This window comes from Lepidothrix coronata, unplaced genomic scaffold, assembly GCF_001604755.1.
Source record: "Lepidothrix coronata isolate B3197 unplaced genomic scaffold, Lepidothrix_coronata-1.0 Scaffold43, whole genome shotgun sequence".
Classification (NCBI taxonomy): domain Eukaryota; kingdom Metazoa; phylum Chordata; class Aves; order Passeriformes; family Pipridae; genus Lepidothrix; species Lepidothrix coronata.
In genome coordinates this window covers 576592-597202 of record NW_016690223.1, presented here as the reverse complement: position 1 = coordinate 597202, position 20611 = coordinate 576592, and the positions used below count along the sequence as shown (strand labels likewise).

Here is a 20611-nt window from a genome sequence, read left to right as displayed (position 1 = left end):
CTTTGGAGTTGTCCCGTTCCTTCGGGGCAGGATGGAGGCAGGAGGCCAAGAACGGGAAGGCAGAGGAATGTGCCAAAGGGAATCCATGAAACGGCCCCACGCGGTCCTTGTGTGTCTCAGCCGGGATGGCTGGCAGAGTCCTGGCTGCTCACTGCAGCCCTGCCCCGCAGCCTGCTCCCAGGCACGGTCCTGATATCTGCACACATCGTAAAGTCTTCTCCGTTTTTAATAAGAAGAAGCAAAGATCCCTTTTGAAAAGTAGAGGCACGTGCTTTTTTGCCTAATAAACCACATAAAAACAAGCACACCAGCTTCCTCATTGCCCACTGTGAACAAAACTTGCATATCAGCAAAAAATCCACAACAACTAACTTTGCATTTTGTGACCAACCAACTGTTTTTGAATGTCTGCAGAAAGTCACAGTTTTGTTTTGACTCTGCCATTTGCATTATTTGCACCAACTCTACTTACGATCATAAATGTAAAAGGTCATTACAGGTTAATCATCAGTACTTTTCTAGAAGTCAGCATGCCCAGCAACCTGACGTACCTCCTGACACAATAAAGCTGTTAGAACCCTGGTCAATTCAGAAATTACCTTTTTGAACTGACCAAGACCATCATGCTGATTATCCAGCAGGAGAAAAACAAAGCCCTAAATCTTCCTTACACCTCATTTAACTTGAGCTTAGCAGCCAAGTGGGCTATGCTTATGTTTTATTACCCTCCTGCCCTAAAAGATATCGAATATCACTTAAAAGTACTGCTAACCCATCATCCAAGTCCAAAGGTGTTTTTCATACCATTTCTCATAGCTGGGCTACATGAGGTAAGTACACCTTGTGTCAGCTGTCGCTTCTAAGAAGTGTAATACTGTCATTGCCAAATAACCTGTCTATAAATTCTATATTAATGAAACATCAGCAGGATGTTCCTTTCTGTGAGAAATAATAGAGAGGAAGACTGCTACAGGAATCCTACATCTCTGTCAAAATGTATCAGGCAGGTACAAAACACACTTGAGTAATAATCAGATTTTCACTACTGAATTCAATTATTTCTTTCATGGTCTTAGAAAGTTGGGAAGTTTGCCTAAGGGAGAGATATGAGTGGTGTTGCTACCGAGTCTATAGACTCAAGTAAGCAGAGATCAAGCTGTGGGGTTCAGACAGAAGCAGCTAGATCTCCTGCAGCAGGAATCCAGCATCGTCCTTGTGACTGCTGCTACTATGGAAGAGAAGAAATGAAACAAATAATGTTTTGTCCATCACACAAACAACCATTTTATGACTATGTAAACAAAAGTAGGTACAATGGTTTTTAAAAGAGAAGAGCGCATAAGCGGGTAAAACCACAATGGATTTATGAAACTGAAATGAAATGAAATGTTGTTCAGCCAGCAGAAGACAAGGCTCCTTATAGCTGCTTATAGCAGCCCTCCATTACCTAAAGGGGGCTACAGGAGAGCAGGGAGACAGACTTTATACATGGATGGGTAGTGGTAGGACAAGGGGGAATGACTTTAAAGTGAAAGAGAGCAGGTTGAGATTAGGTATTACAAAAAAATTTTTTACTGTGAGAGTGGTGAGGCTGTGGAACAAGTTGCACAGAGAAGCTGTGGATATCCCATCCCTGGAAGTGTTCAAGCCCAGAATGGATGCGGCTTTGAGCAAACTGGTCTAGTGGAAGGTGTCTCTGCCCATGGCAGGGGGACTGGAAATAGATGATCTTTAAGGTCCCTTTCAACACAAGCTATTCTATGATTCTATGAAACATTTTGCTCTTGCTCTGACAGTGCTAAAAAGCAAAAGTAGCCACCGCCCATATGTCTCATAACAAAACTTCTTCTCTGTGGAGGGCAGTTCCACCAACCCACCGAAGCCACATGCTACAAATGATAACTGAGATGCCAACAAACTATGAAAGTGTTGGCCAAATGAGAACCAAAAAAAACCCTCAGATGTGAAACTTCAAAACTGCAGATAAGGTAGGTTCTTTCTTAATAGAGAGCTTTTACCAGCCAGGGATGGGAAGTCCTACAGACCAGAAGGCTGCCATACACTAGGGGTGGGTAGTTTAGCTACAATTCTGTTTTGCTAAGAGTGCTCTGAGAGGATACTAACTCCTACATCTGATGTTGCTGACAGCAGGCTGGCTTGGGAGTGCTGGCATGGTGGTAGTAGTTCTGGTAACACACAGGTTTCCCCAAAAGGTTTTTCATATTTCTGGCACAACTCTGGAGATGTTTTATTATGGGTAGTTATGGTTTCATGCCACTAACTTAACAGCTGACAAAATTTAGACTGAAAAGTCACTGATTTTGCTTTTAATCCGGCAGAAAAGATACTTCTAAAAATGTAGAGGAAGCTATTCTGGACTGCACCTACACTTTCCTTTAAGAGCAGCTGAATAGATCAATAGTTTTTTTTAAATGAGTCAAGGCCAATTTTTAGCTAGGAGAAAATCGACTGGAATCATGAATCAAGCTTTTTTAGGGTGTGTACATTTTAAGCTTCCTTAGCCTATTTTAAACATTTTAACAAATTCTGGTTCTTTGTAGTTGCATTAACTTAATAGCTAATAGCGAAACAAAATAAGAAATTCTGGGGAAAAAAAGCTAATACTTAAGATAAAGAGTGGGAGAGATTTAAGATAAATGAACAATGTGCTAAACCTGGTCTTTCCACATCTTCACCAGCAATGAGATTAGATCTGTCAAACTAGCATAACTAGCTGCCTTGTAAAGGCAAACAACAGAAATGGTTATCCCGTATATTTGAAACAAAGGAAGATTTAATTCTCATTTTAGCAAAATGAATAGATGAATAACAGGGTGATCTTAGCTATCAAATGATTAAAGGGAAAAAAATATTCATCTTTATTTTGAGAGGAAAATCAGAGGAGACTTACATAAAGTGATCTTAATTCTGAAAGAAAGAGAGTTAATGTCAGGCATGTCATCATGGAGATAAACTGAAATTAAGCAAGTCTGGGAGGAAGAGGGATTCAGATGTTTATTTCATTTACATCACTTGGGGAATATATACACATACACTGTGAGAAGGAGTGAGGGAAAATCTTATCCCTACAGCTTTGTACTTGCTTTCTTCAACTGTTCTGACAGATTTGACTACATTTGACGGTGTTCATTATAGCAGGTTCCTATGTTTTTCTTGAAAATAGGTAGGCAAGTAGAAGGGAAAGGCTTGAGACAGCACCAGTGAAAAACAATGAACACAATGACCCTTTTTTAGAGGAAGAAAGAGAAAGGTGAGAAGAGTAAGAGCAAATGATCCATTTCTTCCTTTTATATATATATATATAGTAGAGAGAAAAAACTGTTTGTATGTACCCTGATATAGAATATCCATCAGCCATATATATATTTGTATGTACATTAATTTTCTTCATTTGCATAAATGCTCCAATTTGGGGGGAAGATTTGGAGATTGGAGCCTCATTTACATGCAGAGTTCCTCAGCATTTAGCAGTTCCTAGTTAAGTTTTGTGTATATCACATCAATAAATGACTGAATGAACTTCAGTGTAGAAAAAAGCAGTTACAGGCTGCAGAAAGATTAATTATAAGAAAAGATTGAACGACCTGGGGTGATTAATACAGACAAGCAAAGATCCAGGAGAGACACTTTAACATGATGGAGTGTTGCAAGAGGAAGGTAGAAATATTTTCACATCTCCAGAAAACAGAATGAGAAATTATGCAAGAGATACTCAAAGATCAGAAAGTGGAAAACATTTTTAATTATAAGGTACTAAAGCACTGACACTAGGTCCTTGGTACTGAAGCCTATAAACGTGGCCACACAAACACAGCTTCTTGCAAGACTAAAAGACATTAGATATTTTTTGTTGTTCCTTTTTCCTCTGGGCTTTATGGGGAAAAAAATCTCCCAGGAGATATAATATTTCTAGCAGGTTGATTCTCCAGGCAGAACTGTGCTGGGAAAGGAGGAGTTGAGGTTTACTCTATGCGATTTTGTGTCCATTTCTGGTCCAATAATTAAATAAACAAAAGTATGAAAGCATGCCAGGAAAAGCAAATCACTGATTTCCGTGTATTTGAAAAGGGAGCATTTGCAGTCCTGATGTGCTCAGTGGAAGAGTAAAGTTATGACTGAAATGCACCTGGTAATTTTTCTTTATGGTGCAAGTAATTTGGTGCAAAGAATTTGGGGCATATACTTCTACCCTGACCTATGTCAAAGGCAGTGGAATAGGAACACATACAGATACATATGTTGGAGACAGAGCCTAGAGACATCCTGATCTAGGATCTGTCTGCACATAACAGTTTTATATTTGCATCTGGGGAAGTTTGAATAAGTATGGCAGAGAGTTTAAGTGCAAGACATCCTGGTCACTACATACACATATATAACAGCATTGGTTACAAACCAAGGAACACTTCCTTGAACATACACTTGCATGGAGAGCTGAGAAAAGGCTCATCAGAAAAGTTAGATGTGTTGCGTTTTAATTTTCATCCTACAGAAAACATGAAAATTACTTTCTAATCCTTTGTGCATCTCTTCTGCAGATGACACCCTTCTACCTTTGTAGTGGAGTAGTGAAGTAATTGTCAAGTGTAGTCAGGTGAGCTGTACAGCAAAAAACATAGGTTTGGTGTTCGATAAAGTAGGTGTTAGGTGATAGCCTCAAATATCCATATGATCAGGAAGTTCAAGGCAATGACAATATGTACTAAAAAAAACAAACAGGGAGTAGGAAAAAGGGGAAGAAGTCTAAAGGTTAAAAGATGACAAACACGTCCTTATGAACAGCAGCTTCCAAATCACCTGTGTGACTATGCAATGGAGAATGTATGTTAAAAATTGTGAAATAAGTTAATGGCCAGCAGTAGGCTTAATTATGTTATTTATTTCAAATCTAGTTCATCAACATTTTCATACCTATAGAATATGCACTGAAAACTAGGGGGGGAAGCCAGTTATGAAGCATGTACAGCCCGAATAGTATTCTCTGAACTTGACTTCTGTTGTCTTTTTAGTTCATCCCAGACAGTCGTGGGAACCCTCATATCTGACTGACGTACTTCCTAAACCTCACTGCACACATCCCCTTGATAATGATTTTTTCCCTGCACACAATTAATATCTAAATATATGATATGTTTGCAGTATCACTGTGGATACGTGCACTCAGATTCCAAATTGTTGAATTACCCATTGCCACTGCCAGGAAGAATGCTCTTTTCTCTCTCTGTTGGTTAAAACACACTTCGCTCCATATTAGATTCAGGCTTGCCCAGGCAATCGATACATTTAGAGCTCCAGGATTAATCCATGTAATTCACATTTAAGCCAGGAAGTTGCCAAACTGGCACAGTGAAGACCTTCCACACAGCACTCACATTATTCTTTGCATCCAGTTGCATCCTCTTGTTTGAGGTAAACCTCTACGCTTTTAGAAAATTATTCTGAGTATCCCGAGGCTGTGAAAATGCATGAAGAAAGGCATGTGGCTGAATGCAAATAAACCCCCAAATCCTCAAATGGCATTTTACTCTCCAGACTTCGTATTCTCCAGGTTGCTATTTTTAAAATGTCACTAGACACTTTTGATCTCCTAACTTTTATAAGTGTGATGGTAGTGTCATAACTTTGATGGCAGTGTCTAGGAGTGCTGGCTTTGTTTCTTGTTAGAAGAATAATATGTTAGTTCTGTCATTTGTGTATGGAGAAAGGAAATAAGGTAGTGAGGACACTGCAGAAAAAAGTTTCATTGTGATTTGTTATAGGAAAAGAGTAGGAGTAACAAAAGGAGAGAAAAGCAGAAACAACAGAAAGATTGAAAGAATGCATGTGTGTGTGTGTGTGTATAATACAGATGAGTGTACTGTAGAAGGAATACAAGCACAGCCAAACTTTGTGTCTTTCATTGTGACAGAAAAGTGAGAATGCAACAGTGGAGACAGAGCAACCTTTCCAGGGTGTGAATGAGCACTGGTCTAACTTCAAATATCCCAGCCATAAGTTGGCTATGTGTTCTAGTCTGGGTCCATTGCACCTTGTGTACTCATGAACCCACAATTACAGTCGCTAGGTAGAGTTAAGAATTTTCACCATTTCATGCTATAATGTAGCTCTTTTAAAAGGCCAGCTCAAACTCCTGTCAGTTCACCCTAACATTTTTCCATGCTAGATGTTTATGGAAGTTTTGCTTTCTAATAATTTGCAGTTTATAAATCATTCTGTGATACTGAGGAAAACAAAAGAGGGGGGTGTGTTTCAGCAAAAGGAAACAAAATTATGTCTCTGTTTACAAATTCTCTAGCTGAGATGCTCTTGCATCTGTATACTTTGAAAAGGTCTATTAATTATTAAAGAAATAAAAAGAAAAAAAAAACTCTTTGAAGGCCTTTTAAATGCTGATACCACCTCTGACTTTGGAAGTCCCTGAGTCAAAATCCTAGGGAGAATGTAGCTGAGAGATACCTTGTGTCCTGTTATTATACCTTCCCTCATCACCTGCAGTTGGCCGCTTTCAGAGAGGGATTTGTGCTTTGACTGGCACAGATGCACTAATCTAGCCAAGAAGAATTATTATGTTCAAATCACGGCTGTGACTTTTTGCTATGTTTGTGGGAGGCCAGTCACATCTGGACAAGTTACATACCTTCAGTCACATCTGGACAAGTTACAGACCAGAAGTATTTTGAAGGCTGGTGATTAAAATTCTCTTAAAAGTTCATTAGCACTGAACATGATCCATCCCTAAAGTTTGTACATTTTGACTAGACCAAACCTGCTTTGCTCTGTTCAGGTATGAAAGAGGATTTCCTCTTCAGTTCCTCCTTGCTGTACCTCAGTTGTACCTCAGTTGTACCTCCTCGCTGTACCTGGAATGTACAGAGGCAATTGCATATCATGGGCTAACGTGACAGCTCAAAGGTAGGCTTGCTTGGGAGTGTAGGTGAGGTCATGCAAGGTAGCTAAAGGAAGAAGCTATGTACACTCTGTACCTTCATTTACCAGGAAACATGCAGGAATGTGAGCAGATAGCACAGCTGTTTCACCTTAGGTTTTTCTGCAGTAACCAATTTCTCTGCCCATGCAGAGTCAGGAAAAGACATAGACAACAGTCGTAAAAATTTATGGGGCAAGTTCATACCATTTTATTCAGTGATGCATTTAACTGATGAGTGGCATGAGGCCACATACTGAATGCTGAGAATGAATAAAAGTTTAAGTGGCAACTCATCCAGTGACCATCAGATTGTTTTCCAATCCTTGATATTTGGTATAATTTCAACATACTGCATGAAGCAAAGACCTTAGTCCAGATATGTAGTGATGTAATAATATTATGACACATATGAAAAAGAAGGTTGAATTACAATAACATGACCAATATTTATTTTTTGTTGCTATATTGTGCAATTTTTATGTTTTCCAGCACATTTTATTATAGAAACTAACTGCCAAAGCCCTAATTCAACATATTCAGAGAAGAGATTAATTAACTTTCTAAGTATGAGTAATGTGACTATGTATCTGTTTTGCCTGTGCTACCTAACATCCCTTCATGAACAACAAAAAATCTGTGAATCACCTCAGTGGGAAATGGTAATTTTAAAAAAGAAATAATTTCGTAAATTGCAAAACCTGTCTTTTTTTAATTAAAAAAAAAAAATCAAACTTGAAGCCCCAATTGTTTTCTTGCAATGAGTTTTGAGGAAGTGATTTAATCTTGCTGTGATGTAGTTATTCTGGCAGATATTTTCCAGCTTTGTTGTTTAAATCTCCTTACAATGACAGCTATTATAGGAAAAATTAATGTGCGTAAATGATATAGCTAAAAATTGCTTTTACTTTGAATATGAACAGGGACCAAAAGGCTTTGTACAGAGAGTCAAACTACCGGCATAAAAACACGGATCTCAAAGAAGCACCAAGGAAAGCGATATCACTACTCTAGGCTTCTCTGTGTTATTTAACAGTGTCGCTGTCATCTTTACGTCTTCTCGAAGATCAGGCAATTGCAAAGGAGAGAACCGAGACATGGCGGGCGCGTCAAGCCCCGCCCCTCCCACCGGGGCGGGGGGCGGGGCCGTCCGGCCCCGCCCCCCGCCCGGTGGGAGGGGCGGGGCTTGGGGCTGTCAGCGCGGAGTGCGCCTGCGCGCTCCGCCCCCCTCCCGGAAAGGCGGCCACGTCTGCCGGAAAAGATGGATCCGAAGGATCCGATCCGCCGGGCTCGGCCCGCGGCCCCGCCGTGACTGACGCTGCCCCGCCGCCCCTCACGGCTCCGCTCGGGCCCCCGCGCTGGGAGGAGGTGAGGCAGGGCTGTGCCGAGGCCGCTCTTGAGGGGGGGAGGCCCGGGGACAAGCGCGGCTGAAGGAGAGGGGCGTGGGAGGGGAAGCGGCCCCTCCTGAATTCAGTCCTGGGGTGAAGGGGCCCTTCCAGGGGACTGGGATATGGTGGTGTCGCCGGCCCGCGCAGCTGCCCGCCGCGGCGGGGTCACGGGAGGGGCTGCGCAGTTTGTGGTGGAGGAGCCCCTCTGTCTTAGCCAGGTTGGGAGTCTGCCGGCCAAACATGTAAGGCTTAGTTGTTTTCTGTTAGTGTGATAATATTCCATAGCGGGTGCTGATGCTCAAAACAGGTGCAGTGGTCTGATTTTTTGTTTTTAAAGCTTTGGTTTAAAAGCCTTGCTTTTGTCTGTTTTTTCTCAGACATCAGTTACCATATTTCCATCAGTTACCATAATAGCAAGATAACTAAACGAGTAGGAGTAAGGCTTTAAAATAACTACAGCACTAATAGATTAACACAACAGTTGTTTAGGTAACCCACACATCTTGTCTTAGCAACACTAGTCTGATTTGTAATCATTCTATGTCTTTTGCAGCATATGGTCCCAAAGTTTTAATTGTACAGACTTTATCAACAGACACCCATCATGTCCTGGCTTGTTGATCTCGCTGGAAAGGCGGAGGATCTACTCAACAGAGTTGATCAAGGAGCTGCATCAGCTCTGAGCAAAAAAGACACATCAAGCAGTGCAGTTTATGATAATAAGAATTTGAACTCTGCCAATGAATATTCTGAAGTGCACCAGCATACTGGAGAACTGAAATATCAGACATCATCCAAAGCAGCCTACATCTCATCAGCAGCTGATAACATTAAACATCAGAAGGCCACAATCCTGGCAGGAACAGCAAATGTTAAACCAGCACGTAGGACGTCCTCAGAGGCTGCTTCTCCAGTAGAAAGTGTTTCCACACCCAGAGCTGCCTCGCATTTTGTGAGAAGAAAAAAGTCAGAACCTGACGATGAGTTGCTATTTGATTTTCTCAACAGTTCAGAGAAAGAGCCTAATGGAAGGATGGACTCTAAAAAAGAGAAGAGCAAGGCACCTGTTCTTCAAAATCATTCTCGGACTTCAAGCATTAGTTCTGTATCTACCAGTACACAGAGTGCAAAAACTAATGAAGATAATTCCATCAGGAGCCAAGGCAATGGTAGTTAAATAGTCTTGAACCTAGAGATATTTAAAACCCAAGTATGTCTAGGGTAAGGCTAGGTAATGGATTTACTGTCACTTCATGAAACATTTAATGGTAGTGGTATGTCAAATGTGTGGGATACAGCAGGGCCTTTCACATTTTCTCATCACTAGGATAATGTTAGAAACCATGCTGATTTCACAAACTGCATAATTAATGCCTAAATCTTTTGTGTTTTGGATCTACCTCGTTGCTACTGCTCACATTGACCTCCCTGTGCTGTGACCTGACCTGGCATCAACTCCCACATGTCCCCACATAGAAGCACAGGTGCTGCTGCATTGGTTTGGTCACTCAGGGGTCCTGACCTGCTGTTGCTACATAGGAGAGTGAGTGACTTTGACCATGGCTAGATGGTGTTGGCTGCTGCCCAGTGCACCACGTGGGATGGTGTGAGGGTGAGCTGACAAACTTCCTGGTCCTGCGGAGTGGAAAGTTGGATGTGCGTAGGCTGTTGTAGAGCTGCAGGCATGAGAGAGCTAAATAGGTAAAGCCTTTGGATTGCCAGAAGTAGTTCATTACTGCAGTCTAAATCCAGAGGCCTGAAAGAGCCTCCAGGCCAGGTGGTCAAAAGATGGGGCTATTCCCAAATCAACAACACAAAGGAGAGTGTGGCTGGGAAGTGTCAGGAACTTGCATTCTCTATCAGACTGTCCATTCTATACTTAGTCCTGCTGCTGTGCTGCTTTGTTGTTGTTTATCCTAGAAAATTGAAGGAAGTGGTTATTTCTTAATAATGTAGTTAGAATACTTCATTATTTATTCAGTAATTTGAGCGTGTAAACCATTGTAAATGTCAGTTTTTTACTTACTACATTAAGTATGCTGAAAAGTTTTAGACGTAAAAAGGGATCACTTCCAAAGATGTGAATATTTTTGTATTTCTGGGTCTGTAACTTTTCAGTAGGGTTTACTGCTAATAATAAATAATTCAAATATGTTAGACCTGGCTGTATGGCCTTGCTGATTGGTGCTTAAGAAATATATTTATTTTGTTCAGTATGGCCTGTTGACTTCTCTTCTGAGGATTTTTGAGCAGAGTTTGCATTGTGGAGCTGCTAAATAAGAAAGTCACAGTTACAACATAGGGTTTGAGCATGCTGGTTTCAAAGTTCATTGTACAGATATCTGTGCCATTTAATTACTGAGTATAGAATGTGTTAATAGACAAAACCAACTAACATTATACTTTGTATATTGCCACAGTTATAATCTAATCTGTGCTATAAATGGCTAATTTGTTTCTTCATTAATCTATTGAGTTTTCCAGACAAAGAAATGAGGATAAATTGTCTCATAATTTGGAAACTGTGTAAATAAATCAAAGAGAAGATAATGACACTTCTTAGAATTGTTCAAGTAGGAAAGGGGGTTGAGAAAATGTGGAAAAAATCTTCCTGTCACTGCTGCTACTTGTGGGTGTGGTGGTATTCAGAATTCATGGCATGCCCCATTTCCCTGGGCTTGGGATTATAGGGGCTGTTGCAGTGGTAACAAGGAAGGTAAGGCAGCTTGGTTGGCAGTCACAAGGTGAAGTAAATAATGTTTTGGCAACTAAACTGCAGTCTTGATTGACATTAGTTCCAGTCTGTCCACCTGGATTTTCAGCAGTTACTCCCTTGAGAGTAACTAAATTCAGAAGTAATATTTTTGGATTGCCTGCTGTTTGTTCATTGTGTGCTGTGTCATTTTGTCTTAAAACTGATGCAAAGCTTCCAAATATCTGGATGCTGGAATCAAGGCTCTTGCAGTGGATGTTTAACTTTCACAGCATTAATCAAGGACACTCAGTGTGTTTGTGCATGACAGGGAAAAGGCTGTTGGTTCCTCCTTCCATGCAAGGGACTGTAATTCAGAATACTGCCAGGATTTCCCTTATTGTTCTCTTCTAAAATAAAATTTATATCCTCAGAATCTGAATGGAAAACCAGAATGGGCTTGTACTAAAAATTCCCCTAGTTAGTTGCTATGAGTATTTAATATTTTCTGTTACTCTTCAGATCCTGAGGACATTTCTGAGTAGCAAAGGTATAAAAACAGTGTTAATGTTTTGAAATCCTAAATTTGCCATTAATGTAATAAGAAGTTTTATAACTTCCATGTCTTGTCTTACAGGATTAACAAAAACACTGCATGGCACATATGTAATAGTCCTGCTTTGTGCAAGTCCCTTGTGAGAAGCAGCTCCACATTCCATTTCAATATAAACTATTTTGATTATTATTATTTAACCATTGATGCAGAACATAGAGTTACTGTTTATATAAAGGCCATTTACAAATACGTATATTAGTTCTAACTGGCATCTCTCCGTTCAGAAACTCCAGACAGTTCAGACTCTGGACTGGGAGCACAGGGGAACGGCGTGAAGGATTCTTCACCAAGTGCAGTAACTAATCCAGGCCTTTCCTCTAATGATGATTTGAAATCACACGAGCTCTCCAATCTGCGCCTGGAGAACCAGCTGCTGCGAAATGAAGTGCAATCTTTAAATCAGGAAATGGCTTCGTTAATACAGAGGTCCAAAGAAACACAAGAAGGTACTTCAACTGTAACATTAGTAAAACACCAGTGGACTAGAAAATAATGCTCTTTTTTTGTTATTTGTACTTATAATAAAATCTCACTAGTTACATTTGCATGTATGACCTACCAAGTAAAATGATTCTTGGTTTCAGAATAATGAAATGGTAGAAACTAAAACTTGTTTAACTACAAAGATAAAACAAATCTTGATTAAAATAATGTGTTCAAGTTAGTTATAAAGCTTATGTCATATTAAAGCAGTGGTAGCAAATACTATTAAAATACTTTTTCTGCATTTTGGTGGTTATTGCAAAATATTTTAAAATGAATAAATTCTTTTAAATGCTTCAAAATCTGACTACTTTCTGCTGTTATAGGCTATAATATCTGATGCCTAGAAACTGACAATAAAAATATAAATTTTAGTGTTTTTAATATGACCTCACAAGCTTTTTCAAAGCCAAATGAAATGACAGATATAAAAAATGTGACTACAAATCACACAAATGATAAAACGTACAGCAAACTCCTGCTGCTAGGCATAAAACTCAGAGACCACACTTTTTTTCACAGTAACTGTATAAGACAGATGATTTAAATTTTCATTGAAGTTTAATGTGTGATGTTTGATTAAAAACAGAAACCTTTGTAAGTATTCAGGCGTTATTTCAACACTGGTGTATTTTTCTACAGTTATTTATTTTGAGCTTACTGTCACATAGAGTTAAATGAGATGCTTTATGCAGAGGTTTTTGCTTGCACAGGGATATTTGACAGTAGGCCATTGCAAGGGATGGGGAAGGTGGGATGTGCATCTATTTATTTTGAGTTCACATCCCAAATTTTATGGGTCATGCTCAGACAGCCAGTCTGGCATTTGTTACTTCCTGGTAGCTCATAAATTTTGAGTTCTACTTCAACTTGGTTGTACTTAATTTTTTCTTTAAGAAATGAGATATGTGCATCCTGATTGTTTACAAGACCTTGTGATACCTACTTTTATAAACTTCAAAGAAACTTCTTCTTTTGTAGAACTGAACAAATCCCGTGAAAAGGTCGAGAAGTGGAATGTTGATCATTCAAAGAGCGACAGGATGGTTAGAGAACTTCAGGCTCGAGTTGATGATCTGACAGAAGCTGTTGGTGCCAAAGATTCACAACTAGCTGTGCTAAAAGTACGGTTGCAAGAAGCTGATCAGCTCTTAAGTACTCGGACAGAAGCTTTGGAAGCACTGCAGAGTGAAAAATCACGGTACTTTGTAATTCTGCAAATAGTAATAAGTTTGAAAATTCAAGGTAGATAATTCAGTCTCTTTAAGAAAAAAATAAGCTAATGGGAAAGGGATTGTAATAAGATTTGAAATATGAGGATTAAAGTTTGCTCTGAGCCTGCTATTATCATAGTTGGCAGTGGGAACAGGACAAATGAGTATAAAATTGGGGGGGTTGGCAGTTGGTTATTGAAACCAATTTTGTAAAAAGTGTTTGTTTGTGTCAGAGGCTGGAACTGGAAGGTCTCAAGAAGTATTTCTTTTTCTTGAAAAATACACTTGCTTATCCACAAACATGAAGACTTTTCTGACTTATCTCAGTGCTGGGATATGAATCAGCAATTGTATACTCCAGAATATAGGTCAGGGAGGTGTGTGAGTCATTAACTCCAGGCCTCACACCTGTAGTCAGCCAGATGCAGTAATTTACTGGGTAAATTTTCAAAGCTGGTCTGGAAACCAGGAAGTTATATTTCTACCTGAAAAATCACACTAGCTTTCTTCTTTTTAAATTAATATTGTTGCTCTTTCAGGATCATCCAAGACCACAGTGAAGGTAGCAGTTTACAAAATCAAGCCCTTCAAACTCTTCAGGAGAGGCTGCGTGATGCAGACTCCGTGCTCAAGCGAGAACAAGAAAGTTACAAACAAATGCAGGTTAGACATGAAGAGTAAGGAAGACTTTTAAGACTCTACTTTTGAGATCAGATCTCTGGGGTTCCAAGTGCTCTCTCCTCCCTTTGACTTCATTTCCTGTTCAGGGTACTAATTGCTTGAAAGGATGTGCTGTCTGCTGCACTAAGTATCCTTGTGATGCTGACCTACCTATGTTACTTTGCAAGCTTCATGTAAAAGTTTTTGAAGATTCATGCTGACAATTTTTACTGGTTTTTTCATGTTCCTAATGTTAATACGTGTTTTAAAATTAAATCAGTAATCAGTTTATTTTTTAATGCTATGTTGTTATGGAACTTATTGTTACATAATTTTACTGTGTAAAGATGTGAATACATCATTGCTAGAGACTATTTTCCACACTTAACTTGGCCTTTGTTATATGTAATAGCATCTTTGAAAATATTTATCAGTGTTTGTTTTGGTGTTTTTTAAAGTACTTCAAAATGTGTCAGGCAACATTTAGTAATATTTTTTGAGGGGAAAACTTGCTTTTTGTTTGCTAAACAAATGTGAAAAATAGGAAGATTGTTATTCCCTCACTATTTCTGGTGAGGGAAAGAAATGCATATTTCTACTGACATCATTTACTACTTGCTTAAGCAAACAGAATTTCTTTTGACATAATACTAATGCATCTTTAAATTGGAAGTGGTAGATATGAAGTGGTGTGCCCTGTGTAGTTGCTTTTAAACTTTCTTTTTTCCTTTCTAGGTTAAAGTTGAGACTGTGTTTAAACACAAAGTATTGTTTCTTTATTGCTAATAGAATGAGTTTGCTGCTCGTCTAAGTAAAGTGGAAGCAGAACGTCAGAACTTGGCAGAAGGAATAACTGTAGCAGAGAGAAAGTATTTAGATGAAAAGAGGCGAGCTGATGAGCTTCAGCAGCAAGTCAAAGTAACTAAAAGCCAACTAGAATCTGCAAAACAGGAACTGACAGACTATAAACAGAAAGCTACTCGCATTCTCCAAGTAAGCATTTTTGTGAAGAAATACAGTTTGATTTGCATGCTTTAACTTTTTTAAGGTGTTATGCTTCAAATAATCTAATTTGTGGGGATTTTTTTATGTGACCTGTAATGTGTTTTGGGGTATATCTATAATGATACCTATAAAGAACAGCTAGCAGTCTGCATTTTGTAAATTTAAATTTATAGATGGAGTTATGGGATTGGAATGGCAGTTCACATTCTGAACTTGAAGAAAAGTGCAAGTGAACTGTTGCACTTACTGTGCAACATCTGTCAGTGTTCTGCATCCAAGAGTCCAATCTTAGGCAGATAGTTAAATAGATTAAACTTAAAATTCGTTTCATCTCTGATATTCCCGATTCAAGAACATTGCTCTGTCCTGCTTGAGGCTGAAGCCTAACACAGAGTGGATACTTATATGTAACCAGAGAAAATACTTTTCTGTGTCCTGAAAGTTGTGTGTGATCAACATTATATAATGAATGGCAAAATGAGGTATTTTGTGCAGAGTTCTGTACTACTTAAATTGTCAAAGATAGCAAGTCCAAACATGGATGGTTTGAGTCTTGTTTTTAAATGTTAGCAAGATGTTGAAGATGAAGATCTCTGTTTAGAATAATTAATTTAGTCTAATGTCCAAGGACAGGTTTTAAATCAGTAAATATGGAAAGCCTGAATCACAAGTCCACGTCAAGCTAACTCTGAATAAAATGGTTTATCCTCTTTCCTGAGAGAGTTATTGCTGTATTTGATTCTTAGCTGGCTTCTGTGGTCAGGAGAAAGGATGGACTGAAAGGGGCTCGGTTCTGTCTTTACTGTCTGTTAGTGTATGTCTTCTCTGTTATGGTAGTTGAAGAGCCAAAATTCAACATTCCAGGCACTTTTAAAGAGAAAAGCTGTACTCTTCCTTAGAGGACACATGCTTTCAGTAAATCTAGTCTCATGGTGTACAGGGAACCAGAAAAATTATCAGTAGGGAAAGATTTTCATTTTCAAATGTGTAATGTGTATTAACTTGGCTAAAAGAACAGATAAAGCAGTTTTTTACTGTATGTCTACATTAGAATTTTAGACCAAAGTAATTTTGGCATATTCTAGTTGAATACTTTTTAAATCCTGCTATAAATAATATATTGACTTATTATTTCAGTCTAAAGAAAAGTTGATAAACAGCTTAAAAGAAGGCTCTGGTATTGAAGGCCTGGACAGCACTACAGCAAGCACAATGGAACTGGAAGAACTGAGACATGAACGAGACACTCAGAGAGAAGAAATACAAAAGCTACTGGGGCAAATACAACAGATGAGAACAGAGCTGCAGGTAGCTATGCTTATGTACACGTGTATTTGTACTTAGCTATGACAAAGGACTGTTTTCTTGTACACCGTGGGTCTGTTGTTTCCAGTATTTATTACCTTACTTCTTTCTTCCCTCACTACTTTTGAGAGAAGCATTTCTTTCCAAACAAGCATGGCAGTTTCTGTACCTATATCCTTTTCTGCAAGGGCTACTAATCCTTGAAGCAACATAATCCAAGTCATCTGCTGGCATAACAGGCTCAACCCAGCAGCTGCACGAAAGCCTACTTTGCACAGTTTTAGCCTGTAGACAGTAGAAAGGAAGAAGTGGAGGATTTTCATGTTCACAAAATGCATTTATTTTATTACTGTATTAGTAAAAATATTCTGTATAAAATGCCAAATGTCATTTATCCAATACACCCTCAGCCTTCCATTTCCTCTGAGGCAATATTGCATATACTACTTTTTTTTTCTTTTCCCATTACCTATGACAGATTGCAGAAATGTTTGAGTGTTAGTGAAATGGTTACATTTCTGTTCATTTCAGGATATGGAGACGCAGCAGGTAAGTGAAGCTGAGTCAGTGAGAGAGCAGCTTCAAGACCTACAAGAGCAGATATCAGCACATAAAATGGCCAAGCAAGAGGCAGAAGCTGAACTAGAACGGCAAAAACAGGCAAGGAATTCTTGAAAGCTTATTGATCTTATTTTAGGCCCCATGTGGTGTCATCAGCAAAGCATTTGGCTTAATAAGAGAGTAGCTTATACAGTGTTTGGGTTATTTTTTTTTAATATTTCAGAGAAATCCCCAAAAACTTGGTGAATGTCACTAGGCCAAAGAAAGCACAACCAGGACTAAGCAATGGTCAGGGCCTTCTGAATACTCCTGATGAACAGAGATCTCACTGATGTATTAAAGAATAAACAGGACCCTAGGAAGTGCACAGAATTGGTCAGGATCTTAAATTTTATTCAGCAGGGAAAAACTCAAACAACAGGGATATAGTAACACTTGCAACATTATTTATATCAAGAAACTAAATACTGGAAGTGGTTACTGTGGAACTTCCCATGCTCAATTAATACATAAGCTTTAACTCATAAAACAATGTCATTGTCGTGGAAGTTTATAAATTTTTTTTTTCATCCACGTGAATCTAATCTGAATCTAGATGTCATTACTTCCAAACTGCTCTATTATTAGACAATTTGCTGATAAAATTATGTTAATGAATTTCTTCAGATTTTGTCATCTTTTTGAGTAAACTCAGCCTTGATTTAACCAGTTTTGTGCAAAAAGAGGGCAGAAAAAAGACAAACTCATCTTTCTTGTGAACAACTTATGTTCAATAAGAATTGAACAAATACTTTGCACCTTGTTAAAAAATTTCTTTGTAAGGAAAAGCTCATATAAAGAGAATTAATAATGAGGAAAGCAGGAGTACACTGTATCTACTGGGAACAATTTATCTAACAGGATTATCTGTTCTTCCAGAAATTACATTTTAATGAGATGCTTGCAGCTTGAACTAATTAAAAGGCAGAAGTCGAGGTCTGCTTTTGATGGGTAGCTAATGTTTATTAGGTCAAAGCAGATGGTAGATGGTATTTTGTTACTCCTGCCCTTCTGAGAAATATGCTTTTAGTCAATACTACCTAGAGAAAGAGTGAGGTGAATTAGAAAAACCTTATCAGTTATTGCAGAAACCGAAGTATTCCTTTTGATGACACACCTTTACATGTGCTTTTAATGTAATTGTTTGTGTTGATACTTAATGCAGTTATAGTCAGTGCTGGCTGGGAGTTCCTTTAACTATTACCAAAAGGTTTCTGAAACTGAAGGTGGAAAATAAGGAGAGGTGTTATTTTTTTGTACTCCTGCTGATCCAAAGGGAGAATAGATTATCTGTTTTCTGTAGCAACTGACAGCTGAAGTTATAGTGATTTGAAGACTGTCTTAATTTAAAAGATAAGCATGACAGGTCTTTAAGTGGGAGCTAAAATAGCCACTAAATCATGAAAGTAACAAAACTTATGGTTAGATTTCTCTTCAGTAATTTGTTTCTTACTAATATTCCTTCCCCTTTCACAAAATGGCCTGAGGTTGTGTCAGGGGAGGTTTAGGTTAGATATTAGAAAAAGATTCTTCACCCAGAGGGTGGTTGGGCTCTGGAACAGGCTTCCCAGGGAAGTGGTCACAGCACCAAGACTGACAGAGTTCAAGAAGTGTTTGAACAATACTCTAAAGTATGTGGTGTGACTCTTGGGGATGGTCCTGTGCAGGGCCAGGAGTTGGACTTGGTGATTCTTGTGGGTCCCTTCCAACTTGGCACATTCTGTGGTCTGCTATGTTAATTTATCCTACACCTTAAAGGAAGAGTGTGTCATACAGAATTATAGATAGATATGCCAAGGGTTTTTAAATACTTTTAAAAATGGTATTTTGAATTAATGAGTTTATTTTAGGAATACAGACTCCCCACAAAGTATTTCGTAATTGTTGCATTATTGACATAGTTTCAAGATAGCAATGTAATAAATGGTGAAAGTGTAATGAAGATAAACTGTAGTCCCAATGAAATTGTGTGACTCTTAGTAAGCTACTCTGGATTAATATTTATATTAGGTCAGTCTCCACGAAAGAATTTAATAGGTCTTGTAGGTTGTGTCTTCATACTCAGCTTTGTCTTTCCCCCTACCCCCCCTATTCTAGTCAGACACTTAACTAAGATTAAATTTCAGTTTGTATTTGATTACAGCATATTGCTTCCTTGTGTTCCATTGTGAAACTCTAGATAAGAGATTGTCACTCAACGTACTTATATGTATAAAATCTTTTATTTGTAATTGTGCTGAATTTCATAGGAACTCCATTATACTGAAGAAGAACTGTATCGAACAAAGAATACTTTGCAAAGCAGAATAAAAGACAGAGAGGAAGAAATTCAGAAGCTCAGAAATCAGGTGTGTATAGAAAATAATTTTATAACCTTCAGTTATAAAAGCAGTGATGGGAACTATTAATATGACTAAACTGTCCTGAAAAATCCCATAAAGGTTCTACTTGGGAATTACAGTGTATTTGTTTCCAATACAGACTAGAAGGGAACCATGTAGAGTAAATAGCCTAATTTATAGTTGTATGTGCTTTTATATTTGGGGGTGGTAATTAATCTCTCTCCCAACTAGACCTGATGGGTGATGCTGGATCAACATTCTTCTTTATGAAAACTAAAAGAACTCTTTGGAGTTTGATTAGGTTGTTATGATTTCATCTAAGATCATTGTAACTGGGCATAAGAACCTAAGTTACATCCTACAAACTCAGTGATCCATCTATTGCTCTGTGTTGGGTCCAGCATGTTTTGGCCACTTCCTTCCCTCCCTTGTACCTGCTCACCATCAGCAGTTCTGTTGGGGACATTAGTGTTGAGTCTCTACTAAATCCCACCGGTATGTTGATGGACCTATTTTTCTTAAATCGGTCTAATCCCTTTTGGCACCTTCTGGTACTTGTCAGCCCCCAGTCTCCTTGAGCAGCATGAAGGCATAGGCGTCATTTTGTGCATATCTTAGCATGATGAAAAGTAGTCTGTATGTAGAGAAATTGATAGTCTGGAGTCAGCTATGGTCAGCTGTGCAGTTATAGTGTCAGAGGGTTTGGAAATTGTGTTGCGATAAAGATTTCTTGAGCATGTTGGCAGACTTGTCTGGTAATGCTGGCTTCAGGGCTACCTGCACCTGCCATGTTGCAGGCATCTAATTTGTATTTTGGATAGCTGTCATTCCTGATGATTGTTTTTCATCATTGAAGCTCTATCTGTGTGGTATACGATGCCAATAAGTGGCTGAGGTTCAAGACTGTAGTGAATAGATGAGGTATTGCACATATGGCAGATCTGGTGATTCCCCTTTGCTTTAAATATTTTCTGCAAATTGAATGACATGATCCATGTCAAATGCATGATCCATTTCCTGTCCTTGCAATTTCTATTTGCTAGTACAGTCATGTTTCTGCCTCAGTGCTTCGCAATTCTTCTGCAACACATCCTGCATTTTCACCATTTCATTCAAGTTTTCCTGTAAAATTGGCATCAGATTCTTTGCATCTGTACTGAGTTTTTCCTTCCTCACTTGAAAACATTTTATGTATTTGAAGTTGCAAGTGTAGTAGCCAGACTGGATTAGCTTGCTATTGTCATGCCTACCTCTGAGGCATAGCGTTGATTTTATGATTAAACTTAGGGTTATACAGAAAAGTGGGGGCCTCTGGTGGTCTAGTGGTTAGGGTGCAGGACTCTCACCGCTGCGACCCGGG

At 38.8% G+C, this 20611-nt stretch overlaps 1 protein-coding gene and 1 long non-coding RNA gene across 3 annotated transcripts in view; one reads left to right on the top strand and one right to left on the bottom strand.

Moving 5' to 3' along the window:
- Window positions 1–6800: 6800 nt before the first annotated feature.
- Window positions 6801–8023, bottom strand: LOC108496791. The gene is made up of 3 exons (XR_001874592.1): window positions 7904–8023; window positions 7005–7087; window positions 6801–6881 (listed from the first exon to the last, which is right to left on the bottom strand). It is a non-coding gene; the product is annotated as an uncharacterized LOC108496791 (long non-coding RNA).
- A 134-nt stretch (window positions 8024–8157) lies between these two features.
- The window catches only part of GOLGA5 (golgin A5), an 18768-nt gene continuing 6314 nt past the window's right edge, over window positions 8158–20611 (top strand). For both annotated transcript variants that reach the window (XM_017813898.1, XM_017813897.1), the window contains exons 1-9: window positions 8158–8314; window positions 8888–9503; window positions 11867–12088; window positions 13107–13326; window positions 13879–14002; window positions 14789–14992; window positions 16142–16312; window positions 16841–16969; window positions 19159–19257. In XM_017813898.1, the coding sequence (XP_017669387.1) occupies window positions 8939–9503; window positions 11867–12088; window positions 13107–13326; window positions 13879–14002; window positions 14789–14992; window positions 16142–16312; window positions 16841–16969; window positions 19159–19257 (1734 nt within the window). In that variant the 5' untranslated portion in view covers window positions 8158–8314; window positions 8888–8938. The remainder of the gene's footprint in view (window positions 8315–8887; window positions 9504–11866; window positions 12089–13106; window positions 13327–13878; window positions 14003–14788; window positions 14993–16141; window positions 16313–16840; window positions 16970–19158; window positions 19258–20611) is intronic.